At 35.0% G+C, this 23,084-nt stretch overlaps 1 protein-coding gene across 6 annotated transcripts in view; it reads left to right on the top strand.

Moving 5' to 3' along the window:
- SGMS2 (sphingomyelin synthase 2) overlaps window positions 1–22,338 on the top strand; it is a 106,020-nt gene extending 83,682 nt beyond the window's left edge. For all 6 annotated transcript variants that reach the window (XM_051966582.1, XM_051966585.1, XM_051966583.1 and 3 more), the window contains exons 4-6: window positions 4,080–4,233; window positions 15,576–15,742; window positions 17,581–22,338. In XM_051966582.1, the coding sequence (XP_051822542.1) occupies window positions 4,080–4,233; window positions 15,576–15,742; window positions 17,581–17,784 (525 nt within the window). In that variant the 3' untranslated portion in view covers window positions 17,785–22,338. The remainder of the gene's footprint in view (window positions 1–4,079; window positions 4,234–15,575; window positions 15,743–17,580) is intronic.
- The last annotated feature ends 746 nt before the right edge of the window (window positions 22,339–23,084 follow it).

Below are 23,084 nucleotides of genomic sequence, written 5' to 3'. Positions count from 1 at the left end.
GTCTATGTTGGTGGTTGTTTATAAAAAGAATTTGGGGAAAGTAGGTTTCCCAAATTAGTTTCCCTGCTCCTTTTTGCTTCTCTGCTTAAAATATGTCTTTGATTCATTGAATTCATTTTTACTTGGTTTCTGAGGTTTTGCTTAAAGTGGGTTTTATCTCTCTTCTGGCATTATTTTTTTGAGTACCACTTGGATATGAATTCTTTCAGAGAAGGGAAAGGCTTCTTCTAATAACTATTTTGTTTCTCTTCTCTACTCCTGGTTTGCCCAATTAGGATTTGCCCTCAGCAAAATTTTTGAATTGGTAATTTATTTGGTATTCTCTGATCTCTAGTTTCTTGCCCTTCCCCCATCCTCCACTTTACATACCTTTTCTTTAGTACCTTTGAAATTCCCCACCATTTATCCTTTCTGTATCTTGTTTGGCTCAGTGGATAAGAGTGCTGGATCTGAAGTTAGTAAGATTCATCTTCCTAAATTCAATTTTGGCTTCAGATGCTAGCTGCATGACCCTGGGCAAGTCACTTAACCTGATTTGCCTCAGTTTCCAAGTCATTTAACTTTATTTGCCTCAATTTCCTCATCTGTAAAATGAGCTGGAGAAGAAATGGAAAACTCTAGTCCTGACCAAGAAAATCCCCACTGGGGCCATGAAGATTTGGACATAAATAAATGAAAATGATTGAACAGCTTCTTATTTGTACATAGCTGTTTTTATGTTGTCTCTCCCATTAGCTGTGAGCTTTCTGAGAACAGAGATTGTCTTTTACCTTTCTTTGAACCTTTTTTTTTATCTTTGTATCTTTCTCAGTGCTTAGCACAGAGCCTGGCAAACAATAGGCTTTTAATAAATGCTAGTTGACTATGACTGCATTACTTCAATTCTTTCTAGTAGTCAGTTAATAAAATAACTAGAATGAAATGTTATCTTTCCAAGGACTATTTGCATTGTAATGGAGATCTCTTTAGAGAATAAAAATCTTCAAGACCTGAGAGCTCTTTGGAGCATTTCAGAGTTGGAAGGGATCTCTGGCCACGCAATCTGACCCATATCTTAATGAAGACTTCCAATTTAGCCTCCATGTGAAAAAATATCATTTTCAATGCAGACCATAATATATGAACTGTTGTGCTAAATCCCTTTTAGGGTAAACTTTCCCTAACTGCTTTCCCTTTCCTCTTAACTGCTTTTTGGGATTAGTCTACTTACTGAGCATCACAATAGCTAACATCTGTTATGACTTTAACTCCTTTTATTAGGATTAGCCTTATCTCCCAGTCACCATGGTCTTCCCTTGTTGATTGCTAAATTCCAACTTTACTGCAGAGAGCAGCAGCTCCATGCTTTCATATTAAGAAAGGTTTTCCTTGAATCAAAATAACCACTTCTGTGAAACTTCTTGCTTATGGCCTCTGGGACCAAGCCAGAAATAAACTTATTTTCTCTATTACAATAACAAGAAGAATTTAAAGATAGTTATCGTGCTCCTTCCCTCCAGCTTCTTCTCTGAATACCTCCTCCTATTGAAATATGGGAGTTTTGGACCCCAAATGTATATTGGGGTTATCCCCAGTGTTATGGTTTTCTCAAAAGTATTTGTATCCTTAGACCTTCTCCAAATCAAGAGACTAGATGTTATTAAACTACTAATTGTGGGCTAAACCCATAAGGGTTTTTAACAAGTAAAAAGAATTTTAGCCAGTTGTCCTTAATTCGAAGAGGACCAAAGTGATATCACTATGTTAGAATCAAGATATGGTGTGTCTGTGTGGGTTGCTCAGACCACTATAAGCTTGATATGTTGTGCCACACATCAGAAACAAATAGTCCCTATGATTTGGAGTGGCTTCTCTAACTTTGTCCATCTCATGTTTTTTTCAGGGCTTATTCAATTCTGCTTTGCTCATAGAGCACACATCTTTGCTGATGAGGGCATGCCATGTGGGCAGTCCTGCACCAGTGTCTCCTATGGCGTACAATGGATTCTAAAGAGAGACCTCGAAAGTGTCCTTTTTCTGACTACTTTGTAAACACTTGCCATATGTGAGGTCTCCATAAAATTTTTTTTTGACAAATATACATTAGGCATTTGAACACTGTGGCCAGATCAGTGCCACCTTAAACTATGGGGCCTAGAGCTGAGAATAATGTTCTAGATGAAGTCTGATGAGGGCAGAGAACATAACCTTCTAAATGTAGCCCAAGGTCAAGTTAGCTACCACACCCTACCTCAATCCTGATATTTGTAGAACAGCCTCTCTTTGCTTCATCCTGAACTTATGAAGTTGGTTTTCTCATACCTAAGTTCAAAACTTTCTTTTCCCTACTGAATTTCATCTTTATAGATTCAGTTCAATACTCTTCAGGTCCTTTTGGATCCTAACTCTGACGTCCATTGTGTTAGCATTTCTTCTCAACTAGGTTCCATTTGTACATTTAATGAACATGCCCTCTGTGCAAAGTCATGGATAAAAATGTTTAAGCAGTCCAGATGCTTGATGTATACCCCACTGAAGACTTGCTGCCCTACTAACGATGAATCATTAACAACTTTGAAACCAGTCAGCCAACTAGGTTTGAATCAGCTAGTTCTGATGGTGTTATCTTTTCATCCATATTACTCTACAAGAATAGTTGAAGATACTTCATTAAGAGTTTTGCAAAAACCTGTGTAAGTCATACCCACAGCATTCCTCTCAATTATTAGTTTAGTCTTTTATTGTGTTAGGTCGTCTCTCCATGCTCTTGAACCTAATTTTTATTTCCCATCCTCTGTCCAATACCCAATTCTTCTATTTTCTTCAAGTGTTTACTTAATTGGATGTCTTAAAACCCTTGAAATATGGATTATTTATTGCTCTCTTTATTGTTTTCTCAACTAATGATCATTCCTATTGCCATGTAACTGTCATTTTATTGATAGTGAATAACTTTATCTTTGGAGAACAGGCTGTTTCCCCAAGTCCAAAGTTGCCTATCTTCCTTTTGTTCCTTTTAACTATTAAGGGCTATATTTTTAATCCTGAAATGTGGCTTGCATATACCCATTCTTTTTTGTATCTATTTTTAAGCCCTTTATTTAGGTCCTACTAATTTATTTCAACCAGGATTCTGCCAAATTAATTTTCCATGCCTTGCTACACTGCCAAATTCATTCCATTGTTCCTTTTCTTTCCATTGAACTAGAAATTAAATATGAACTTCTCATTGGTCTGTTTTCAAAACTCATTACAATTTAGACTAACCCTACTAACTTTCTTATATCAGTTTAACTTCTTGACTTTGTCCAAGCAATGTTCCACATTTATAAAACACTCTTTTCTTTTAAATGCCTATCACACCAACCTTGTCGCTTCCCTTCTTTAAATAGTAAAAATCTATGCCTCTTCCAGGAAGCTTCCCTCTGTTTTTGATCTACTCATTGTCTAATTCATCAGTTAGCATATTTTCACCTATGGGCCAAAACAACTTCTCTTCCAAAACCCATGTTCATCGTGGCATATATGTGTGTGCATGTAGTATATGTATTTATATACATATATACATACACACATAAATATACTATATTATGAGTTGTCTATATTTAATACATTTTATCTGTATCTTATTTTATACACACACAAAAACCATAAGGATTGTTTATAGCTGATACACTCTATTTGTATATCATGCTATATAATGTGATAACTTATCCAGTTGGAGGTCCTATTTATTAACTATGATATTTCTTAAAAACCCTCACTTCCTCCCCAAAATGTAGGAAAGTAGCTTTGATTTATTTTTCACTTGAAACCTATAGTGAAGTCATTGGTTATCCCTACTTTAAAAAGCTCTTAGCAAGGTTATATAAAACCATGAAAACATTATTAGTAATATTCTGAATAATTTTATAAGTGAGAGAAAAACTTTACAGTGTAATGAACAAAACCTATTCTGAGGACTTTGCTCCACTCCTCATATTTGCACTTTACTTTGGAGGGATGCATACATTCTTTCCTTTGTCTAGCGATAAAGGTTGACGTTCTTTCTAGTTATCTTGTGGACTTGTCCATCTCTATTTTTATCTTCTGTGTTCCAGCTCAATGGAGACTCTCAGGCAAAAGTGCAGCGAATCCTGCGACTGATCTCTGGTGGTGGATTGTCCATAACTGGGTCACACATCTTGTGCGGAGACTTCCTGTTCAGTGGCCACACTGTTGTGCTGACTCTGACTTACTTGTTCATCAAAGAATGTAAGTCTATTGAATTGTGCTCCCCTCCCCTTAGTAATTCCCACAAAAGAAAAGATCACCAAGGTTTCAAACTGATTTGTGTATATAGCGCCTTGGTAGTTTCAGTTATATAGCTCTGAAAGTCACTCTGCAATCAACCCAGTAGTGTACCTATGGATTATCTTTTAAAAAATCAATAAAACACAAAGCAACAACACCATTTTAAATCTTGGACCCATTTCCTTCTGTTACTCAATGAATCTTCAGATTACCTCCTTTTACTGGTGTTCAAAGAAAGTCAACTCCTTTTAATGTTTGCCTCAACAAAACATAAGTAGGAAGTTAAAGAGAAAATCGTACAAGCCAAACAGCAGTGACCTTTAAGATTATTTGGATCACATATCTGTTCATCAATTCAGACAATTGAAAATTTATTTGGTTTAGTTTTTAAATTTATATTTGTCTTAGCATGTCATATTCTTGCTCTGTCTATCGTTCATTAGATATCCTTACAGAAGGTGGGTTTTTCTTCTGTAGAAAAATTACATGCCATTTTAGGCAGTGTAGACTAATAAATGGAACACTGGATTTGGAGGCAAAAGACCTGGCCTCAAAACAGGCCCCTATTGTGCTGTTGTTGTGAGCTTATGAAAGTCACTTTACTTCTTGATATCTCATTTTTCTTTATTGGTAACCTGAGGGCCTTGATGGCTTTTGAGATCCCTTTCTTTGATCTTCCAGTATAAAAAGTGACTATACTTAATCTAACTCCACCAAGTAGCATTAGCTTTGGGATATCTTCATCTTTGTATGCTGAATAAATGTTCCAATCTCCTGCAGTCATACAGAAAAGTGATTAGATTCATTCTGCTTGGGCCCATTGAGCAGAAGCAGAAGAAGTTGTATGTTGACTTTGTAGGGGGAAAAAGTCTGCTAACAATTAGAACTGTTCACAAATGGAATGGGCTGTTCATGGTCAAGATACAGTGCCTTCCAAATCACTAGGTTTCTTCAGACTAAAGACTGGATATATTTCAGCAGTGCTATAAAGAGGGCATTCCTGTCTCCCTTTGCTTCTGCCCTCATTCTTATTCTAACATTTAGACTTTAAAAAATCAAATCTCATTATACTTATTCAGACTTGAAAAATTCTCATATTAAGGACCTAACTCTATTCTAGATCCTATAGCTTAAAAAAGGGAAAAAAAAAAAAAAAGAAATAGTTCCTAGTCTCAGGAATTAAACGATGTGTTTAGAATCATTCAATCTTTATATGTCAGAGGCAAAATTTGAATCCAGGTCTTCCAGATCTAGAGGCTACCTATATTATGCTGCCTCTTCATTTTCAGAGTATTATATTTCTAACTACTTTGCTCCATTATCTGTATCCACAAAAAAAAAAAAGTCTTCTGAAATAATTTTTTGATGTGCCTTCTCCTGTTTTTAACTCCCTTTGAAAACTAGTCAAAATGATCCTTCTGTCTTTAGTGTTGTGGTAATTCTAAAATACCCCAAGCTTGTTACCTAGACACCTCTTTATACATTGTCAAGTATGCTTTTTAGGAAGTCCAACTAGTTTGAGTCATTATAGAGGCTGTGAAACAAATAAGAATGTATATGCAACCATTTTTTAACTGTAATATGCTCTGTAAATGTGATGGTTGTTTGTTTTGTTTTGTTTTGTTTTTAATAGATATGAGAACCTAGCTAGTAGTTTTTCTTTTTCTTGTTTTAATCATGATCCTGAAAGTGGGTTGTTGTGTGTGTGTGTGTGTGTGTGTGTGTGTGTGTGTGTGTGTGTGTGTGTGTGTGGTGGGTGTGCCATGGTTACCCATGGCTTTGCAATTTAATATTGCCTTGGGAAAACTTACAGTGACATATTTTATAATTCTTTGTGAAAGAACATAGTTCTCTAAATACAGTATTAACTCCTGTGATGAGTGAAAAATGAAATAACTGAAGAAATTCAATCTTCTCTGCATATTGATTTATTAAGCAATGAATGGCAGTTACCCAATAAACTGAGACCAGATCATCTCAGCTTGGATGGGATCCCAAATACAGAAGAATAGATTTTTATACATGAAAAACAATTAATCAAATGAGGCTAATTTAATTAAAAGAAAATACTGTAGGTGATCTGCTTCTAATTGGATGAAAGATACTTTTCAAGTAGGAGAGAAGTGAATGGGTACAATTTCCTGAATGAGGAAAAAATGTTTATTACTCAATTCAAGTATCTCTGAACAATCTAAGAAACATGGAAACAACAAATATGGGGCCAAGTTTCTGAATTAGACATGAGTTGCTTGAGATTTTGTAACAATCTTTGAGTCTGACTGATCAGCTTAATTTAGGTCCTTAGTAAAGGATCTCTAAGCAGCTTGGTGAAGTTGGTCCAGTTTCCCAGCTATGCAGGGCTTGGTTCAAACAATCCAGCAAGGTTTTCTCCTTATTCTTACAATTGAATAAAGTTCTCTCTAAAACAGAATTTGGATTAAAACCATAAACTGAATAGATTGGAAACTGAGCTAGCTCTAGAATTAAGTGGCAAGATGGGGTCGTTGTAGTTCACTCAATTCCCACAATTCTATCCTACTCCCTTCAATTCCCTCACTGCTTTAAGACTGTCACTGAAGCTTGGTTCTTAATTTCTAGGTCAGGAGTTCTTAACTTGGAGTCTGTGAACCTTGTTTTTATATTTTGATAACTGTATTTCATTCCAATTGGTTTCCTTTATAGTTTTTGTAGTATGTGGTTCACAAAATCATGTGAAAAGCATGATTTTGAGGATTCAATCTTTACCATACTCTAGGGGATTCTGACACACATAAAAGGTTTAAAAAAACCCATAATTTAAAGTTTGGAGGCTTTTTTTGCAGTCAAATATTATACTAATGAGAAACCAGTAAGAAGTATAGATGGCACCGTGTTTTTTCAAGTCCTATTTAAAATACCTGTAAGAGTTGGGTACTTATTCTATGGAAGATTTATGAGACAGTATGGATAAGAATCTCTCAAACTACCATGGCATTTGAGAAGTCTCAAGTGGGCCAAAAAGGCAGCAAAGTTGCTGGCCCTGGTGAAGACCCAATTTTATCAAAGTAGTCTACTAACTTGGGTGATAGTTTTAGATTTAGTATTTAAATAAATATAGGCCAGAGGAGATGGGGATGTCTGTATGTGTCCACACCCTAAGCACCAGTTTGAAGTTCTAAATTAAAACTTTGCTTTAATTTGTAGCATAATTTGTAAGTGTTCACATAGGAGAAAATTATGGTTTGAATGTTTTTGCCCCCCACTCTTGGTGATAAGCATTACTTAAGTATGTGATAAACATTACTTAAAGATCTGCTCTGTATTTTATAGAATTCTGTAACTTTGTAATTAGCATCCTATATATATATATATATATGAAAGCCAACTTAATAGTTAGTATGGATATTGTACAAATATCATCTTCCAAATTGGGCCAGATTGCAGTACGATTGTTCTGAATTAGCAATGGATTTAGGTCCTTTAAAAGGCCTGCTTTCTAGGAAAAAGTCTCATTTGTGTCTATTTTTTATCCATTCATTTCTGTGGACTCTCTAGTGATTTGCTTTCTGGTAATTCTCGATTTTGCTTATTTAGTTATTGTTAGAGCAAGTCGGCTTGGCAGCTAAGCAGGTTCTTTCTTTGTAACCATAAAGTAATACATCAGCAAGATTCATTATTATCATAAGATGGTAAGACATTTCTATTAACATTCATACATATCCCAAATTTTGATATACATTCCTGTTGGATCCTCATAACAACCTATAGAATAATAGTGAGCATGTATTTTCATCCCTATTTTATTGATGAAAAAACTGATTAAGGAGCAAGCCTGCTGATAGACCTTTATATATTACTTATTCTAATCCTCTTTACAGGTGAGGAATATGAAAGGTTAACCAGTTTTCCCAAGGTAACATAGCTAGTAGGCAGCTAGATAGTACCATGGGTATTGGGCCTGTAATTAGGAAACAAATTGTTTCAGTTTTATCTGCCACTTTTAACTCTATTTGGGGTTTCTTGGCCATTTCCTTACAAGACTCGAGTTCAAAAGTAGCCTCAGACACTAGATGTGTGACTAAGTCACTTAATCTTTGTTTGCCTCAGTTTCCTTATCTGCAAAGAGAAGAAAAATAGTAACAGCTTCAAATGAAGTAATATTTGTAAAGCACTTTGTAAACCTTAAAACACAATATAAATGCAAAATAGTAGTGATAGTGATACCAAAAATAGAGACGAAGTCTTCTGACTCAGTCTAATGTCCATTATATCATACTGTCTTTTGCCAATATAGTGTGAAGAATCAGGTTCATAAATAAATTAGACTCATGGATAAATGCAAAACATTTCACAGCATTAGAACATTTAATTTTTGCCAATGCACAAATCTTGTAACTTCCATAACTTATAATAATCATCTACTCTCCAAGGAAAACTGGAATATAAATCCAAGCTCTGCCATGGACTGTGGCCTTATGTAAACCAGTTATCTTTCATTCTTCAGTGTTCTCTTTGGGAATATGGGGATAACATTAGACGGTCGTGAAACAGGTTAGTTTTATCCTGCTGATGAGGGGTTGTCACCATAGTAATCCTGCTCAGTACAAGGGGAACTGCAAGTTCATGCATTTGGTATTTGTGTTTGGCTGAGGAGCCAATGGGGCGAAGCTACCATCTGTGGGATTATGACTGAACACCTCTAAGTCAGAATCCCCCCTAAGCATGATGATACTGCAGTGCTGAGGAGCCTCAGTGGGCCACAGATATCCATAACATTCATGAGAATGTTATGGATAGGAAATCAAAACCCTTGGGAAGAAAAATGGCAAAAATAAATATAGTAAATTATATGTTAAAATCTTTTTAAGAGGTATGCTTCTGGTTAGACATCATTAAATATCATGTCTGACTAGTCCCATGTTCTCCATTCTCTAAACTACAAATTAACTAGGATTTCTCCCTCTTGACTTGATCTTAAGTTCCTGTTTGGCAAATTGTGGATTCTTAGTAAGCCAAAATACTTCTAAATATTCCATTTTAAAGTAGATATGGGCTGCCACATACTTTTGAGTTTGGGTTTTGTTTGTTTGTTTGTCTGTTTGTTTGTCTGTCTTGCTTTTTAAGGCATCAGCACTAGTGGACAAAAAAGACCTGAGCTCTGGGCTCATGTCATGGCTTCAGCAGTTACCAGCTATGGCACCTTAAGGAAAGACCTCTAACCTCTCAAAACCTTCATTTTTTTTTTTTTTAATCTTTAAATGGGAATAACATGTTCTTCTAGAATGAGAGAAGCTTTTTAGTAGCAAATGTGGATGGCCAGGGTAGTGTTTGATTATAAGATAATTTGAAAAGAACAATTTAGTACCTGGATAGTGAGTTCAAGGTGAACTCCATTTCTACCTCTTTGGTTCATTTTGTGATAGAGCCATGTAAGATTGAGAAAAAAAAAAGTGATTTTCCTACTTGGCTCTTTTTATTTTATTTATTTTTTTAAGTAGCTGACATGACATCTAGCACCCTCTCTTGGTCAATATGAGAAGTTAGTTAATGACTGGAGGGCAAAGTTTCCAAAGTTTTGTTAGGGGTGACATAGCCTTTGGAGGTTACATATTTGCTGGCATTGATAACTGATTGGAGAGAAATTATGAGAAACCATTTTTCTCTAGAAAGGTAAACCATATTCCTCTAAAATATACTTAAGGCTAGAGATCATTCTTGCATCTTATTCTTTCTATGTCCCATGAATGATCAACTACTACTTCTTTGACTTAACTCTGTTTTCATCCATTGGGGTCCTTTGTGGAAGGCAATGCAATCTTAGAGCCAATGACTTAGCAGGAAATGTGCTAATAATATGTCACAGAGCATTTTACATTTATTATTCATGGTCTCCTATGACAATTTAAAGTCTCAGAATAAAATTTTTAAATGTATAAAACAAAATATGTGGAATTATAAAGAAAACCATTTACATTGGAGTAGTCATCAAATTTCTTTTAAGTTTATGAACCACAGAGTAAGAAGCTCTGTTTAAAACTTTCTTATACAATGTCCCTATAACAGTAGCCATGAAGTGTGAGACAAGGTGGTATTACTGCAAAGAATACTGGACTAAGAGTGCCAAGACCAGGTTGAAATCCTTGCTCTATCACTTACTGGAATCTATATGACTATGGCCAAGTCACTTAATTTCATTTATTCCCAGTTTTACCTTATATCAAAATGAGATAATTGGATGAGATGACTTTTTATGTCCCTTCCAGCTCTCAATTTGAATTATAATGATCTTAAGTGAGCAGTATAGTGAGTAGTATATCCCCATTTTTTTCTGCTAAGGAAACAGAGACTACAAGAAGATTCATGTTCTTTTCCCCTCTAAATTGCTAATTGGACAGGGAACCATTGGTTTGGAAAAGGGCCTCAACATTCATAGGTTATGCATTTTTCTTCCACAAAATACTACTTTCTTTTGGTACAAGTTCTTCCTGCAGACCTGTTTCCCACTTACTAAGAATCTCCTTGGGAAATTGATAGTGCTAGACAGGAATTTAGAGAAGATCATCTATACCAGGAGTTTTTAACCAGAGTTCTGTGAACTTGCTGTTTAAAATATTCTGGGGAACTTCCAATTCCAAGTAACCCTTGGAAGCCTTCCTAGATACCTCTCCAAACAACTAGAAAATTGCCTCAGAATTGATTTAGCAGCAGGGAAGCAGCTTAGTAGCCCAGCAGGAAAGATCTGTCTTATTGGGGTGCAAGTGGGAGCAAGGTCCCAAAGCAGCCAGCCAGCCTCACAGCAGAGGACCTGCAGCAAGGTTCTAAGCCAGAGGCAACCCCACCAATGAGACTACACCCTTCTGAAAACCAGTAGCCCCCTCCACAAGTGAGTAGTCTGTGGAGTGCAGCAAGGTCCCACCCTAGTGACCTCATCACCTGACCAAGATACCAGCAAGCCTTTAACCCCATTGCGGACCAATAGGGGAGCCCCTCCCCCCCACTTACCCATCCCCACCTCCACAGCCAACAGCAGGACCCTGCCCCTGGGACCTACCAGCAGAGAGACCTTGTTTCCATAGCTCCCAGCAACAGGGCCCCACTCCTGGGGCAGATCAGCAACAAAATCCCTCCTCTAGGACCAGCCAGCAGAAAAACTGTTACTCTAGTAACTCAGCAACAAAGGCCTCATGCTTGGAGTAGGGCAGCAACTTAAACCCTACACCATGGGAGTTTGTATCACCACCATCCACTTCGCCTGTATGAGCCAGAAGGGAAGCATACCCTCCAGGGAAAGCAAGCATCTAAGTTTTGGAGCCCAATGAAAGTCAGCAGTAAGATCCAGAGAGACCCAGTGTTAAAAAGCTTCAGAACAATATTTCACAAAAAAGGCAGAAAAACAGCCAAAGAAAAAGCTTGACTATAGAAAGTTACTATGGTGATAGAATAGATCAAGGCTTAAAAGAGGACAGTCATATCAAAAATGACTAATATTGTGAAGTCTCAAAGAAAAATGTAATTTGATCTCTGGCCCCAAAAGGATTCTTAAAAGCAAAGGAGAAAAGTAGAAGAAAAATTAGGGAAAAAAATGAGAATAATACAAGAGAATTGTGGAAAAAAAGAGTTAATAGCACGGGAAAAGATAAACAAAACTTTACTAAGGAAACTAATTCCCTAAAAATAGATTTGGTCAAAAGGTACAAAAAAGTAAAAAAAAAAAAAAAAAAAGCTTTTTTAAAAAAGATGATGATGTGAAATTTCTCATTGGAAAAACAACTGACCTAGAAAATAGATCTAAGAAAGATAATATAAGAATTAGTGGATTATCCAAAGGCCATGATCAAAATAATATTTTGATAAATGTATTTCAATATAATTGGTTTCCTTTTAAAAATCTTATTCAATATTTTATTTTCCCCAAATTACATGTGAAAACAATTTTAACATTCTTTTTCAAATATTAAGTTTCAAATTCTCTCTCCCCCTCTCCCCAATTTAGAAAACAAGCAATTTGATACAGTTTACACCATGTATGGTCATACAAAACATTTCCATGTAAGTCATTCTGTGAAAGAAAACAGACCACAAATTCCCAAGAAAAATAAAGAAAAAGTACCATTGATCTTCAGTCAGGCTTTGACAGTTCTTTTTTTGGAGATGGATGATTCCTTTCATCAAAGTCCTACAGAACTATTTTGGATGATTGTATTTCTGAGAATAGCTAAATTATTCATAATAGATCTTAATACATTTCTATCACTGTATACAATGTTCTCTTGGTTCTGCTCATTTCACTTTGCCTCAATTTATATAAATCCAGGTTTTTCTGGATGCTGTTCATCATTTCTTATAAAACAACAATATTCCATCACAATTACATACAACAACTTGTTCAGCCATTCCCCAACGGATGATCATCCCTTCAATTTCCAACTCTTTGAACATCACTAAAAGAGCTGCTATAAATGTTTTTGTATATAAGTCCTTTTTCTTTTTGTTTTTTATCTCTTTGGGATACAGACTCACTATGGTATTGCTTGGTCAAAGGATATATAAGATTATAGTCCTTTGGGCATAACTCACATTGCTCTCCAGAATGATTGAATCAGTATAGCTTCACTAGTGGTACATTAATTATTGCCGCCCAATATTTGTCATCTTCTTTTTCATATTATTCTTTTTCATGTTTTTCGTATTAGCCAATCTGACAGGTGTGTGTTTTGCTTTGCATTTTTCTCATAAATAGTGATTTAAAAGTTTTTTATATGACTAGATATCTTTGAATACTTTGGGAACTGCCTGTTCAATTCTCTGACCATTTGTCAATTAAAAAATGGCTTTTGTTTGTATAAATTTAACTTAGTTTTCTTAATGTTTGAGAAATGAAGTCTTTATCAGAGAAATTCACTGTAAATTTTTTTCATATTAAGATTGTCAAATATATATATATATTTTCCTGCATTCTATTTTCTCAATTATCCTACTCTCTTTTTTATCCTATCCATTTTCAAAAATGTTTTGTTTCTAATTTTTATCTTCCAATAAACTGCCCTCCATTCTATCAGCCCTCTTTCTCCATCTTCTCTTATTCCCTTCACTTTCTACTGTCCAGTATGATAAGATATATTTCTACACCCAACTGAGTGTGTATATTATTGAGATAATTCCAATGAGAGTAAGGGTGTGTGTTCTTCTTCCTATTTCCTCCACTATAAAATTTCTTTCAGGTCTCTTTTATGTCAGATAATTTCTGCTTCTTTCCCAGTGTATTATTCTTTATTTTTTTAGATAATCACACCATCATGCTCAACTCACACCTCTGCTTTCTATTCCTTTTTTTTCTTCTTTCTATTCTTTTCTATTCCTTTTGACTGTCCTAATAATGCAAATGTTTTTAGGAGTTATAAATACCATTTTCCCATGTAGGTATAGAAATAGTTTAACCTTATAAAATTCCTTATGATTTCTCTTTTCTGTTTACCTCTTTATGTTTCTTTTACATCTTTTATTTAAAACTCAAATTTTCTATTAATTTGTCTTTCATCATGAATGCTTAAAAGTCTTCTATTTCATTTGATGTCCACCTATCCCCTTAAAGGATTATATCCAATTTCACTGAGTAGATGAATCTTGATTGTAATCCTAGCCTTTTTTTTTTGCCCACTAGAATATCATATTCTAAGCTTTCTGATTCTTTAATGTAGGAGCTGCACATCTTGTGTTATCCTGATCATGTATCCATGATATTGAATTGTTCCTTTTTGACTGCTTGCAGTATTTTCTTTTCAATTCAGGAAGTTTGGAATTTGGTTATAATATTCCTGAGAGGTTTTCATTTTGGGAGCTCTTCCAAGAGGTGATAGATGAATTATTTCAATTTCTATTTAACCTGTAGTTCTAGAATATAAGGGTACAGGTTAAATAGAAATTGAAATAATTCATCTATTATTATATATTCTTATATTTGAACAGTTTGACTTTTCAGGGCATTCCTCTCTTCATTGGATTTTTTTGCCTCTCTTACCCTGTGACTTACTTAGTTTTTTAAGGGTTTTTTTTCCGCAGTACTTTTTGTGCCTCCTTTACTAATCTGTAGACTCTTTTTAGTTGGTTTTCTTCATCACTTTCATTTCTTTTCCCAATTTTTCCTTTACCTTTCTTACTTGATTTTAGAAATTCTTTTTGAACTCTTTCATGATCTGAGATTAATTCATATTTTTCTTTGAGATTTGAATACAGGAATTTTGACTTTGTTATCTTCTTCTGAGTATGTGTTTCAGTCTTTGATACCATTGTAACTTTTTATATTCTGAATTTTTTTCTGTTTCCTCATTTTTCTAGCCTGTTTCTTGACTTTTAAGATTATGTTAAAGTGGGTCTTTGCTTCCAGGTGGGAGCTTCAGGTTTTTTGTATGGTTGCTTTCAGAGGTAATTTTGGGGATCTGTAAGTTTTTGGCACATCCAGAATGGTATGATTGAAGGAGAGATGTGTTTACTACATTCTTCTCTGTATTGTGTGTTAGTTTATGAACAACCACAAGAACTCTTTTCAACCCTGGAATTGTGGTCAGGATCCTTACTCCCATGTGACCATAAACTTTCACTGCGACTAAGATCCAGGATTGTATCCCCAGATCCAGTTATAGACAGTGAAACAGAATCTTGCCCCTGGCGCCAACAAAGGGACTTCTGTGAATCTCCTTCTCTGTGGTCTGAGCAGTCTAAAAACTGCCACTGATGGAATCACCCTCAGCCCTGCTCCTGATTTTTTGGGGGCCAAGACTGTGTTGGTTGCAGCTTTTGCTAAACTACACAAGCTTTCCTTCTGACCTTCTAAGTTGTCTTGGGCTAGAAAATTATTTCATTTCATCTTTTTGTAGGTTCTGCCACTCTAGAATTTGAGTCATTGTTTAAAGGTTTTTGAAGGGGTTTTGGGAAAAGCTAAGGCAAATCCCTGCCTTCATTCTGCCATTTTGACTGTTCCTCAGAAACTAATTGGTTTCCTTTTGATGCCTTTTTATTTTATTTTTTGCATTTAAAAACATGATTCTGAGAAAGGACCAACAAGCTTCATCAGACTGACCAACAACCAGATTTTTGATATAACAAAAGAGAAGATGCCCACATGTAGTCTCATGCGTTCCTTTTCTAGGTGCCAAAGTTCACCTGAGGAGTGTTGAGAGAGATCCCTGGCCAGTTGCAGTTTGCCGGCCTTTTGGGTTCAGTTTAAAGTCATGCTTTAGAGCATTGCAATCATTTTGGATATTTTAGCAGTTCTTAACTGGCTTATGTCTGGAGCGAGGAGTAATGTATAGCTTTCTGTTCCACAGATTCACCCCGTCACTTCTGGTGGTATCATTTGATATGCTGGCTGCTGAGTGCTGCCGGGATCATCTGTATTCTTGTGGCTCATGAACACTACACTGTTGACGTGATAGTTGCTTATTATATCACAACAAGACTCTTCTGGTGGTACCATTCTATGGCTAATGAAAAGGTGAGAGCAACAAATACTTTGATGTATAGAAGAAAAAAATCAAGGTGATGTGAAAAAAAAAATCTAATTTCATGTGGTTTTAAATAGCACAGCCTTAGAGAATATAGCTTTGCCACTAACATGCTGTGTATTTATGATGTAGTCACTTACCCTCTGTGTCCATCATCTCTTTTTAAAATAAGGGAAACTAAAAAACTTATAAGTATGCCTGACTTCAATCCTTCCAAGATATATGATTTTATCAGTGAGGGTATTATACCTTCCATAGTGGAGATTCAAGTCCTAAGAAATCTTCTTCATGGGCTTCTGCCCTCCCTCCAAGCACTTTCTAGTGATCAAACTTCTTGTGATGTGTCCCTAAATTTAGAGCAGCTACATGGCCCAGTGTGAGTGCTGAGCAGCCTGAAGTCAGGAAGATCTGAATTCAAATCTACCCTCAGATGCTTCTGAGCTCGTGACCTTGGACAAGTCAATTAATTTCTTTCTGCCTCATTTTCATCATCTGTTAAATGAGGATGAATAGCACTTGCCTCCCAGGGTTGTGAGGATCAAATGAGACATGTGTAAATGCTTAACATATTGCCTGGTACCAGGAGGCCCTTAGTAAATGTGTGTTTTCTTGCTTCCTTCTATAAGTATTCACCTTAATAGGTTTTCTTTACATTGTAGCTATTCCCACTGAATCTATATTTCATTTGCTTACATATCGTTTTTTCAGAGAATGAGGAGCCACAGAAACAAAATCTTTGTGATAGGAATCACTTTCAAAGTGTTAGCAATTGGGAATGAAAATATTTTTAAATTTCAGATTCATTAAATGATCAGCCTGCATATTAACCAAGGTTACTTGCCCAGTTAGTAAGTATCTGAGGTTAGATTTGAATCCAGGTCTTCTTGAATCCAAGGCCAATGTTCTATCTACTACCCACCTCGGTGCCTTTTCCTATATAGGCACATAAAAGGAAATGCTATTTTAAGAGTGAGAAGAGGAAGAGCTTTCTTATACCTGTGTTAATGTGGCATTTAATCCAAGCCTTGACATTTGAGTCAGATTAGGATAGTTGGTAATAAGTGAAAGAGGAATGTTTCAACTGGAGTGCTGAAATGAGAAATAAGACATGTTGAAGTGAGAGTTAATAGACTAATCCAAACCAAGAACATTTATGAAGTACCCCACTACACGTGAGGGATTGCATTAAGTGCAAGTAATATCAAAAAATTAATTAATGGCGATATGACTTGGGGTACCAAATCACTTCCTCGGTGCCCCAAACAGGCAATCTCTATAATATGAGTAGAAATTACAGAAAAAAAGATGCTGGCTTCCTTTGGAAGAAGGCATTTTGAGAACTCCTAGGTCCGGTTCCCAAAAAAAGAAGCATAAAGACAAAAATAATAGATAAGACTAGAAAATGAAAATCAAATCAATCAGTATGTCTTTATTGAATGCCTGTTATTTGCTGAAACTACACTAGGCCTTGAAGATTCAAAAACAAAGAATTCAATAATACTTTATTCTGAAGGGTTGTATTCTAGTAAGAGGCTTAAATTCTAAATTAAAAGTTACTTCTCTCAGAAATAAATTCAGATTATTAACTAAAGTGAAATTAAAATGTGAAAATAATGAAAACAGCTATTTCTGGAAAGTGAAGATTGATTTTATAAGATTAATTATTTTCTAAGTTATTTTTCATATTGGTTAAGTGAGATTTTAAAAAATTCTTTTTTCTACTTATTAGACTGGTTTTACTTATGGATGATTATAGTTTTTGTCCTATTTAGAATTATTCATTCATTGTTAAATTTCTCCATAATGTTTTCTTCTCTCCACATGACAGAGCTTGAAGGTTTCATCACAGACTAATTTCTTATCTCGAGCATGGTGGTTCCCCATCTTTTATTTTTTTGAGAAAAACATACAAGGCACAATTCCTTGCTGCTTCTCCTGGCCATTGTCCTGGCCACCTGGCTGCTTCAAATCCTCCTGCAAAAAATATTCACGGGTTCAGAAAACAGGAGAGGACAATGAAAAATCCACCTGAAAGGAAGAATCATTTGGAAAAAAGCATAGGCTCTTAGACCAAAATGTTTCATGCTATAACCAAAGGTAGAGTTGTTTTTTAAAAAAAATAGGATTGACTAGTATGTGAAGATGTGGACCAAATTTTGTGTAAATGATTTGAAAGATAAACAAAGTATTGTCCCGTGACATGGTGTTTATTTATCTAAGAGGGGAAAAAAAAAGAAAGACTTCTGCAGCTCTGTATCCATTGATGATGAGACCTAGGACTGTGATTGACCAATTAAGTTGTAAAAGAGGTGCCAAAGAACACATCCCTTCCATCCCTGGGCCCATGCCCTTTCTTTACCCTCTTCCAAAGCGAACTCAGAACTCAAGAATGCATTCCCAATCTTCCCCTCTCCTTCATCCAGCACAGTAGGATTTGGTGTTTTAGACACATTATCATGCTATACATATATGAGAAAGTAGGTGAAAGTAGGTGATAGCATTCTCAAGGCTTTCTCATTGGAGCCTCAGTGAGGGTGACTCCAGGAGTGTCCAGGTGACATGCCCATCCCGGGGATGAAAAATGTGGGGCAAACTTTCACTATTTTCACTGCTTTTGGGAAAAAGGATGGCTTAGAATCCTAGAGTACTCCCTGCTGCTACCACCCAATGGATGATATACCTATCACTTTATACATTTTTTTTTGTTTTTGTTTTTACTGATGCCTTTATTTGTTAAAACAATGCTAGGCTGATGTGCTTCAATTGCAAAATGTCTGGCAACATCACAAAGGTTTTACAAATGTGTAAATACTGCATTTTAAAAGTGTATTTAGTAGATATCAAGAAAACAATACTGGGATCCCTAAAAGGACATTAATTTTGCTTCCTTCTTCTGTCCACTAGGGTTGTTTGGACTTGCTCCAGTGCAGAAAAGGTAGATACCATGGGTTAAGAAAACTTCCAAGTATCAGTGCTGGTGCCATAAGCCTGCTTGCTCTCTGAGGTCAAGTCCTCATCAAAAGTTTACTTGGGTTTGGACTAAGTACAAACCCTAGAAATGACAAAAGATCTTTGGTCACACCAAATTATGAAGGATCATTGTTCTAAATATTTACCTCTTTTTCTGAAAACCCAAAATAGATGCCTAACATGTTGATGTATTCTTGCCTTTTATCAAGACTCCACTAGCCAGATTATACATAGAGAGACACTATATTTCTTTAATCCTTATCCAGTGAAAATGGTTATTACTTGGTGCTGAATTAGTCAGAATGAGTGTATGACTGTTAAGACTCAACAATAACTATGTTTGTTTATAGATTTATTTAATGAGATACTATAAAACAATGGATTTTTTTTTCAATCTTAGCAGACTGTATTGTTTAACACTAGAGTAACTTTGGCTGATCTCTGAACTTATTTCCTCAAATGCTTGAGGGCTGTTTTTAAAGACTTCCAATAAAACTCTGCAAAAAGACGTAACCAAATTTTCAGTAATACTAAGTGTTAACACTGGGAGAAGGTAATACTTGTAGGAAAGGAAAAAAATGTTTCCTCCCTACAATGATGATGAAAAAATACAATCAAGTTTTCATCATTAGCAAAACCAGTTAACCTTTATAGATACATGATAAGTAAACTTTTGAATTAAGTTTATCTCGGCAAAGCACAAAATTTCCCCCACTCTAAAGCAGTCGTCATCCTTGGTGCTAAAATTCTCTGAATGTCTTTAGTGTTGCTGCTTCTCTATAGTGGAAAATGCAGATCAGCTCACTTTAAATAAGAATTACAATTAAATAAAAATTACAATCTAAACATTCTTGGTAGGATTTTAGATGCAAGGTTGGCCTTACATTCAAAATGAAGTGAACAGACAAAATCTTTGTAGCTTACATGGATTTATGTCCAGTCTTAGTTACCAAAATTTTCACCTTAATTTTTATTTATAGACAAATTTATGAAGGGACATAGTAGTCTGCTCAAAAATCTTTTCCCTTCCTAAGAACTAAAAATCACTGCCGGCCCCAAAAAAGAAAAATAGACAGTCCCAGATGATTTGTAAGTATTTTGCTGCTATACAGGCACTGGGGGATTATTTTTCCCATTGGACCACTAATGGAAGTGGAAAACATACTCTGATGTAACACTTTGTCATGATCATGATTTGGATCCCCCACTTTTTCCAAGTGATTTATAATTATCAGGGTAAAACAAATTAAATTCCAATTTTAAGAGATAACATCTAATAAAAACCTTGGTTAGCTCTGTTGACTAGATCTTACATTTGGGTCAATTCCAAGTAGAAACTCCATTGTAAAGACCATTAAAAACATGTTGTCATTCCCTTTTCTGGTCCATCTTGTACTTTTACATTCAGGTGTTCTGCCATTCAAAAGCTCTTTGTGTATGTGTAGCTCTTTGTGTAATAGACGAGGAATAAGCATTTTCATTTTGATATGGAACATTTAGGGAAATAAATGAATTTGAGTCAAAGAAAGGAAAATGTTGGAATTTAGCCCCAGATGTCATATTTGGAATTGAAAACTTAGGTATATTACCCTCACAACATTTATCTATATCACATCAATTCTGTTTATTGCTATAAACCCACAAAAGTGGAAGTAACTTTTAGGGTGAAAGCCTGGAATGGAATTTCATATGGAAAATAGTTGTTTCAACCTATAAAATACCTTCCCACTATCTCTGAAAATGGACATGTTTCCGCAAATCTCAAGCACTGGCATATTGAGTTTCCACCAAAGGTAATCATAAAGTTGAGGGAAAGGTTTTTGACCTCTTTGAATCTTGAGACACAGAACACTGGTCATATGGTAGCTTTGGCAAAAGATAACTTGGTGTATATTCTACTGCCCTCTTGTGGAAATATCATATATAATAAAATCTAGTTTTACTCTTTCTTTTTAAGAACCCCAATGAACCAGTTAGTTTTTTTTTTCTCCCTCAAAAGGTGGTTAAACCATCTTTCCAATTCTTTATTCATGTTTTGTTTTGTTTTTTTCCCAAATAAACTTCTCTAATTGTTTCCATCATTGTCAGCTGTTCTAGAGTACAGAAGATAGAAGTTACTCTGATGACATATTTAAATTGAGGTAGAGAAGAAAGGTCAAAATCCATTTTTGAGTGGAATTTGTGCAAGATAGATGTTTTCCTAGCATGTATGGTCATTACTTTCAAAATATTTGAAGAATCTTTAACTCAGTGTCACTAAGCCACATGCTTCTTCCACTTTCTGTTTCTGTTGGCTTTAAAATAGTCAAGTCGAGTTTGTTCTTCTCATCATATTGTTGTTTTGTTTTTTTTTTACCCTATTCTCATCTTCCAACTTATTTTTTCAAATTTAAATAAAAATTCAAATTGAAGAATATTAGGGTTGGTTTTTTTTTTTTTTTTTGCACAATTAGAAACATGTTATAGGTTCAACCTGGTCTTATCACTTAATACCAAGAGATTTTAAAGGAAATGTGAAGTCTCTTGAAATTTAAAAATTTGTGACTAAGGCAAGCATATTTTACACAAGATACAATATTTTGATGACTTTACTCTTTATGTGCCTGTGAAAAATATTTTATCAATCAAATACATATTATTAACCTCAAATATTTTTATTTATAAAAGTGATGATATTAACCGCCCCCCTCCAAATGCAAATCAAGTCAGTGACCCAATCAAAGTTGTTTTGGGCAAAAGTGCCTCCTTTAATATTTTCCTGCTGCTTATTAGGACCTATAGTACCCATTTAATGCTTTGTGTTCTAAATGAATCTTGAATGGAAATAGGTCTTTATTGTGTTTAATGAATTAAAACTGTGCTATTTTCAGAAGGAAGGAAGGAACTATCCACATAAGCTAATCTAATTGCCAAGTTGGAACACTTTATTTAATTTACCTCCTATGCAATGAATAATGCTGCAAAACATGGTTATGTTACAGTATGCCCATAAAAACAGATTTTAAGAGGTAGCCAACTATATTCTTTTGGAAATGTACTGTACTGTTTCAATGTGTTAAGTGCCTTGTAAAAGTACAATTTTAGGTCTATTCTAGAGTATGTTATTTTCTTGACAAATATTTTTCATTATAAAAAGGATAAACATATACTATATGCTATTATATAACTTATAGTTTTATTAAATGTGTTCACATTTTAATCAAAAATCATAATATAAATGTTAGACGCTCATGTTTCCTATTTAAAAGTAACATAAGCATCAATTTAATGAATGGAATTCCTTTTTAGGGAAAGAAAGAAATGAAAAAAATAGTTCAATATGTTTAGAAGTGCATTTTTTCATGACTGCTTTTTTATAAACACATTTCAGTTGTAATTTAGGGGCATGAATGTAATACACACATACTCCTAAATTGCCAAAGTTTCACTTTTTTTTAAGTGCCTAATGGTGAGTTAAATGTGAGTTAATCGTGAGTTATCCATCCTACAGAGGATAGATAACATGCATACCATTTATAATTCCTTTCATTTTGCTTTTCATTTGTTTTATTTTTTAAATGAGATGGCATACTTTGTATTTACCCAATAAACTACAAGAAATGAATTGTTTTCAAAATTAGTATTGTGATTGTGTTTCTTTGTGTACAAAATGATTTGAAAGATATCTATTTACTTTTCTGATTTTGTAAATGATGACTTTGTTTCTGAAAAACATGGTATATAATCAAAAAAGAAAGAAAAAATGGCCAAGAAGAAGGCCAGAGCTTGTAGGGTGTATCCTGGAGTCAATACTAAATCAGATCAATTCTAAATCCAGACAATCCGTTTGGCCCCATGATGTTTACTGAGAAAGTTCTCGAGAGGATCTGTCTTCCAGGCTTCTAGAGGACATCATATTAGTGAATAGGAGGCAGTGGCAAGATTGGCTTGACCTATAGATTATACATTTGAAGAGGGCTCCTTCAAGGCCCATGTACTGAGGCTTCTGAGCATCCAGGGATCAAATGGAAACTGGACCAGCCTGTGGTTAACCTTACAAATTATCATGAAAAAGAGGGTCTGCCTTCTGAGATTATCCTTTAATTTATTCTGTATATATCTTGTTTTCATATTGTCCTCCCCTGTTACTGAGTTTTTTGAGATCAGGACAGTGTGAGCTTATTTTATTGACTGGCACATCCTGTGACTCCCACATACGATGTTTATGTATTGTGAAAAATTCAAATATATCATAGACTCTTTGAGTTGAAAAGGACTTCAGAGAGCATCTAGTCCAATTTGTGTTTGAGCTAGAACTTCCTATACCATAACATCACTAGATGATCATGTAGCTTTCTCTTGAAGCTCCAGTAAAGAGGGAAC

Source organism: Antechinus flavipes, chromosome 6 (assembly GCF_016432865.1).
Source record: "Antechinus flavipes isolate AdamAnt ecotype Samford, QLD, Australia chromosome 6, AdamAnt_v2, whole genome shotgun sequence".
Lineage (NCBI taxonomy): Eukaryota > Metazoa > Chordata > Mammalia > Dasyuromorphia > Dasyuridae > Antechinus > Antechinus flavipes.
This window is presented reverse-complemented; position numbering and strand designations above follow the sequence as displayed.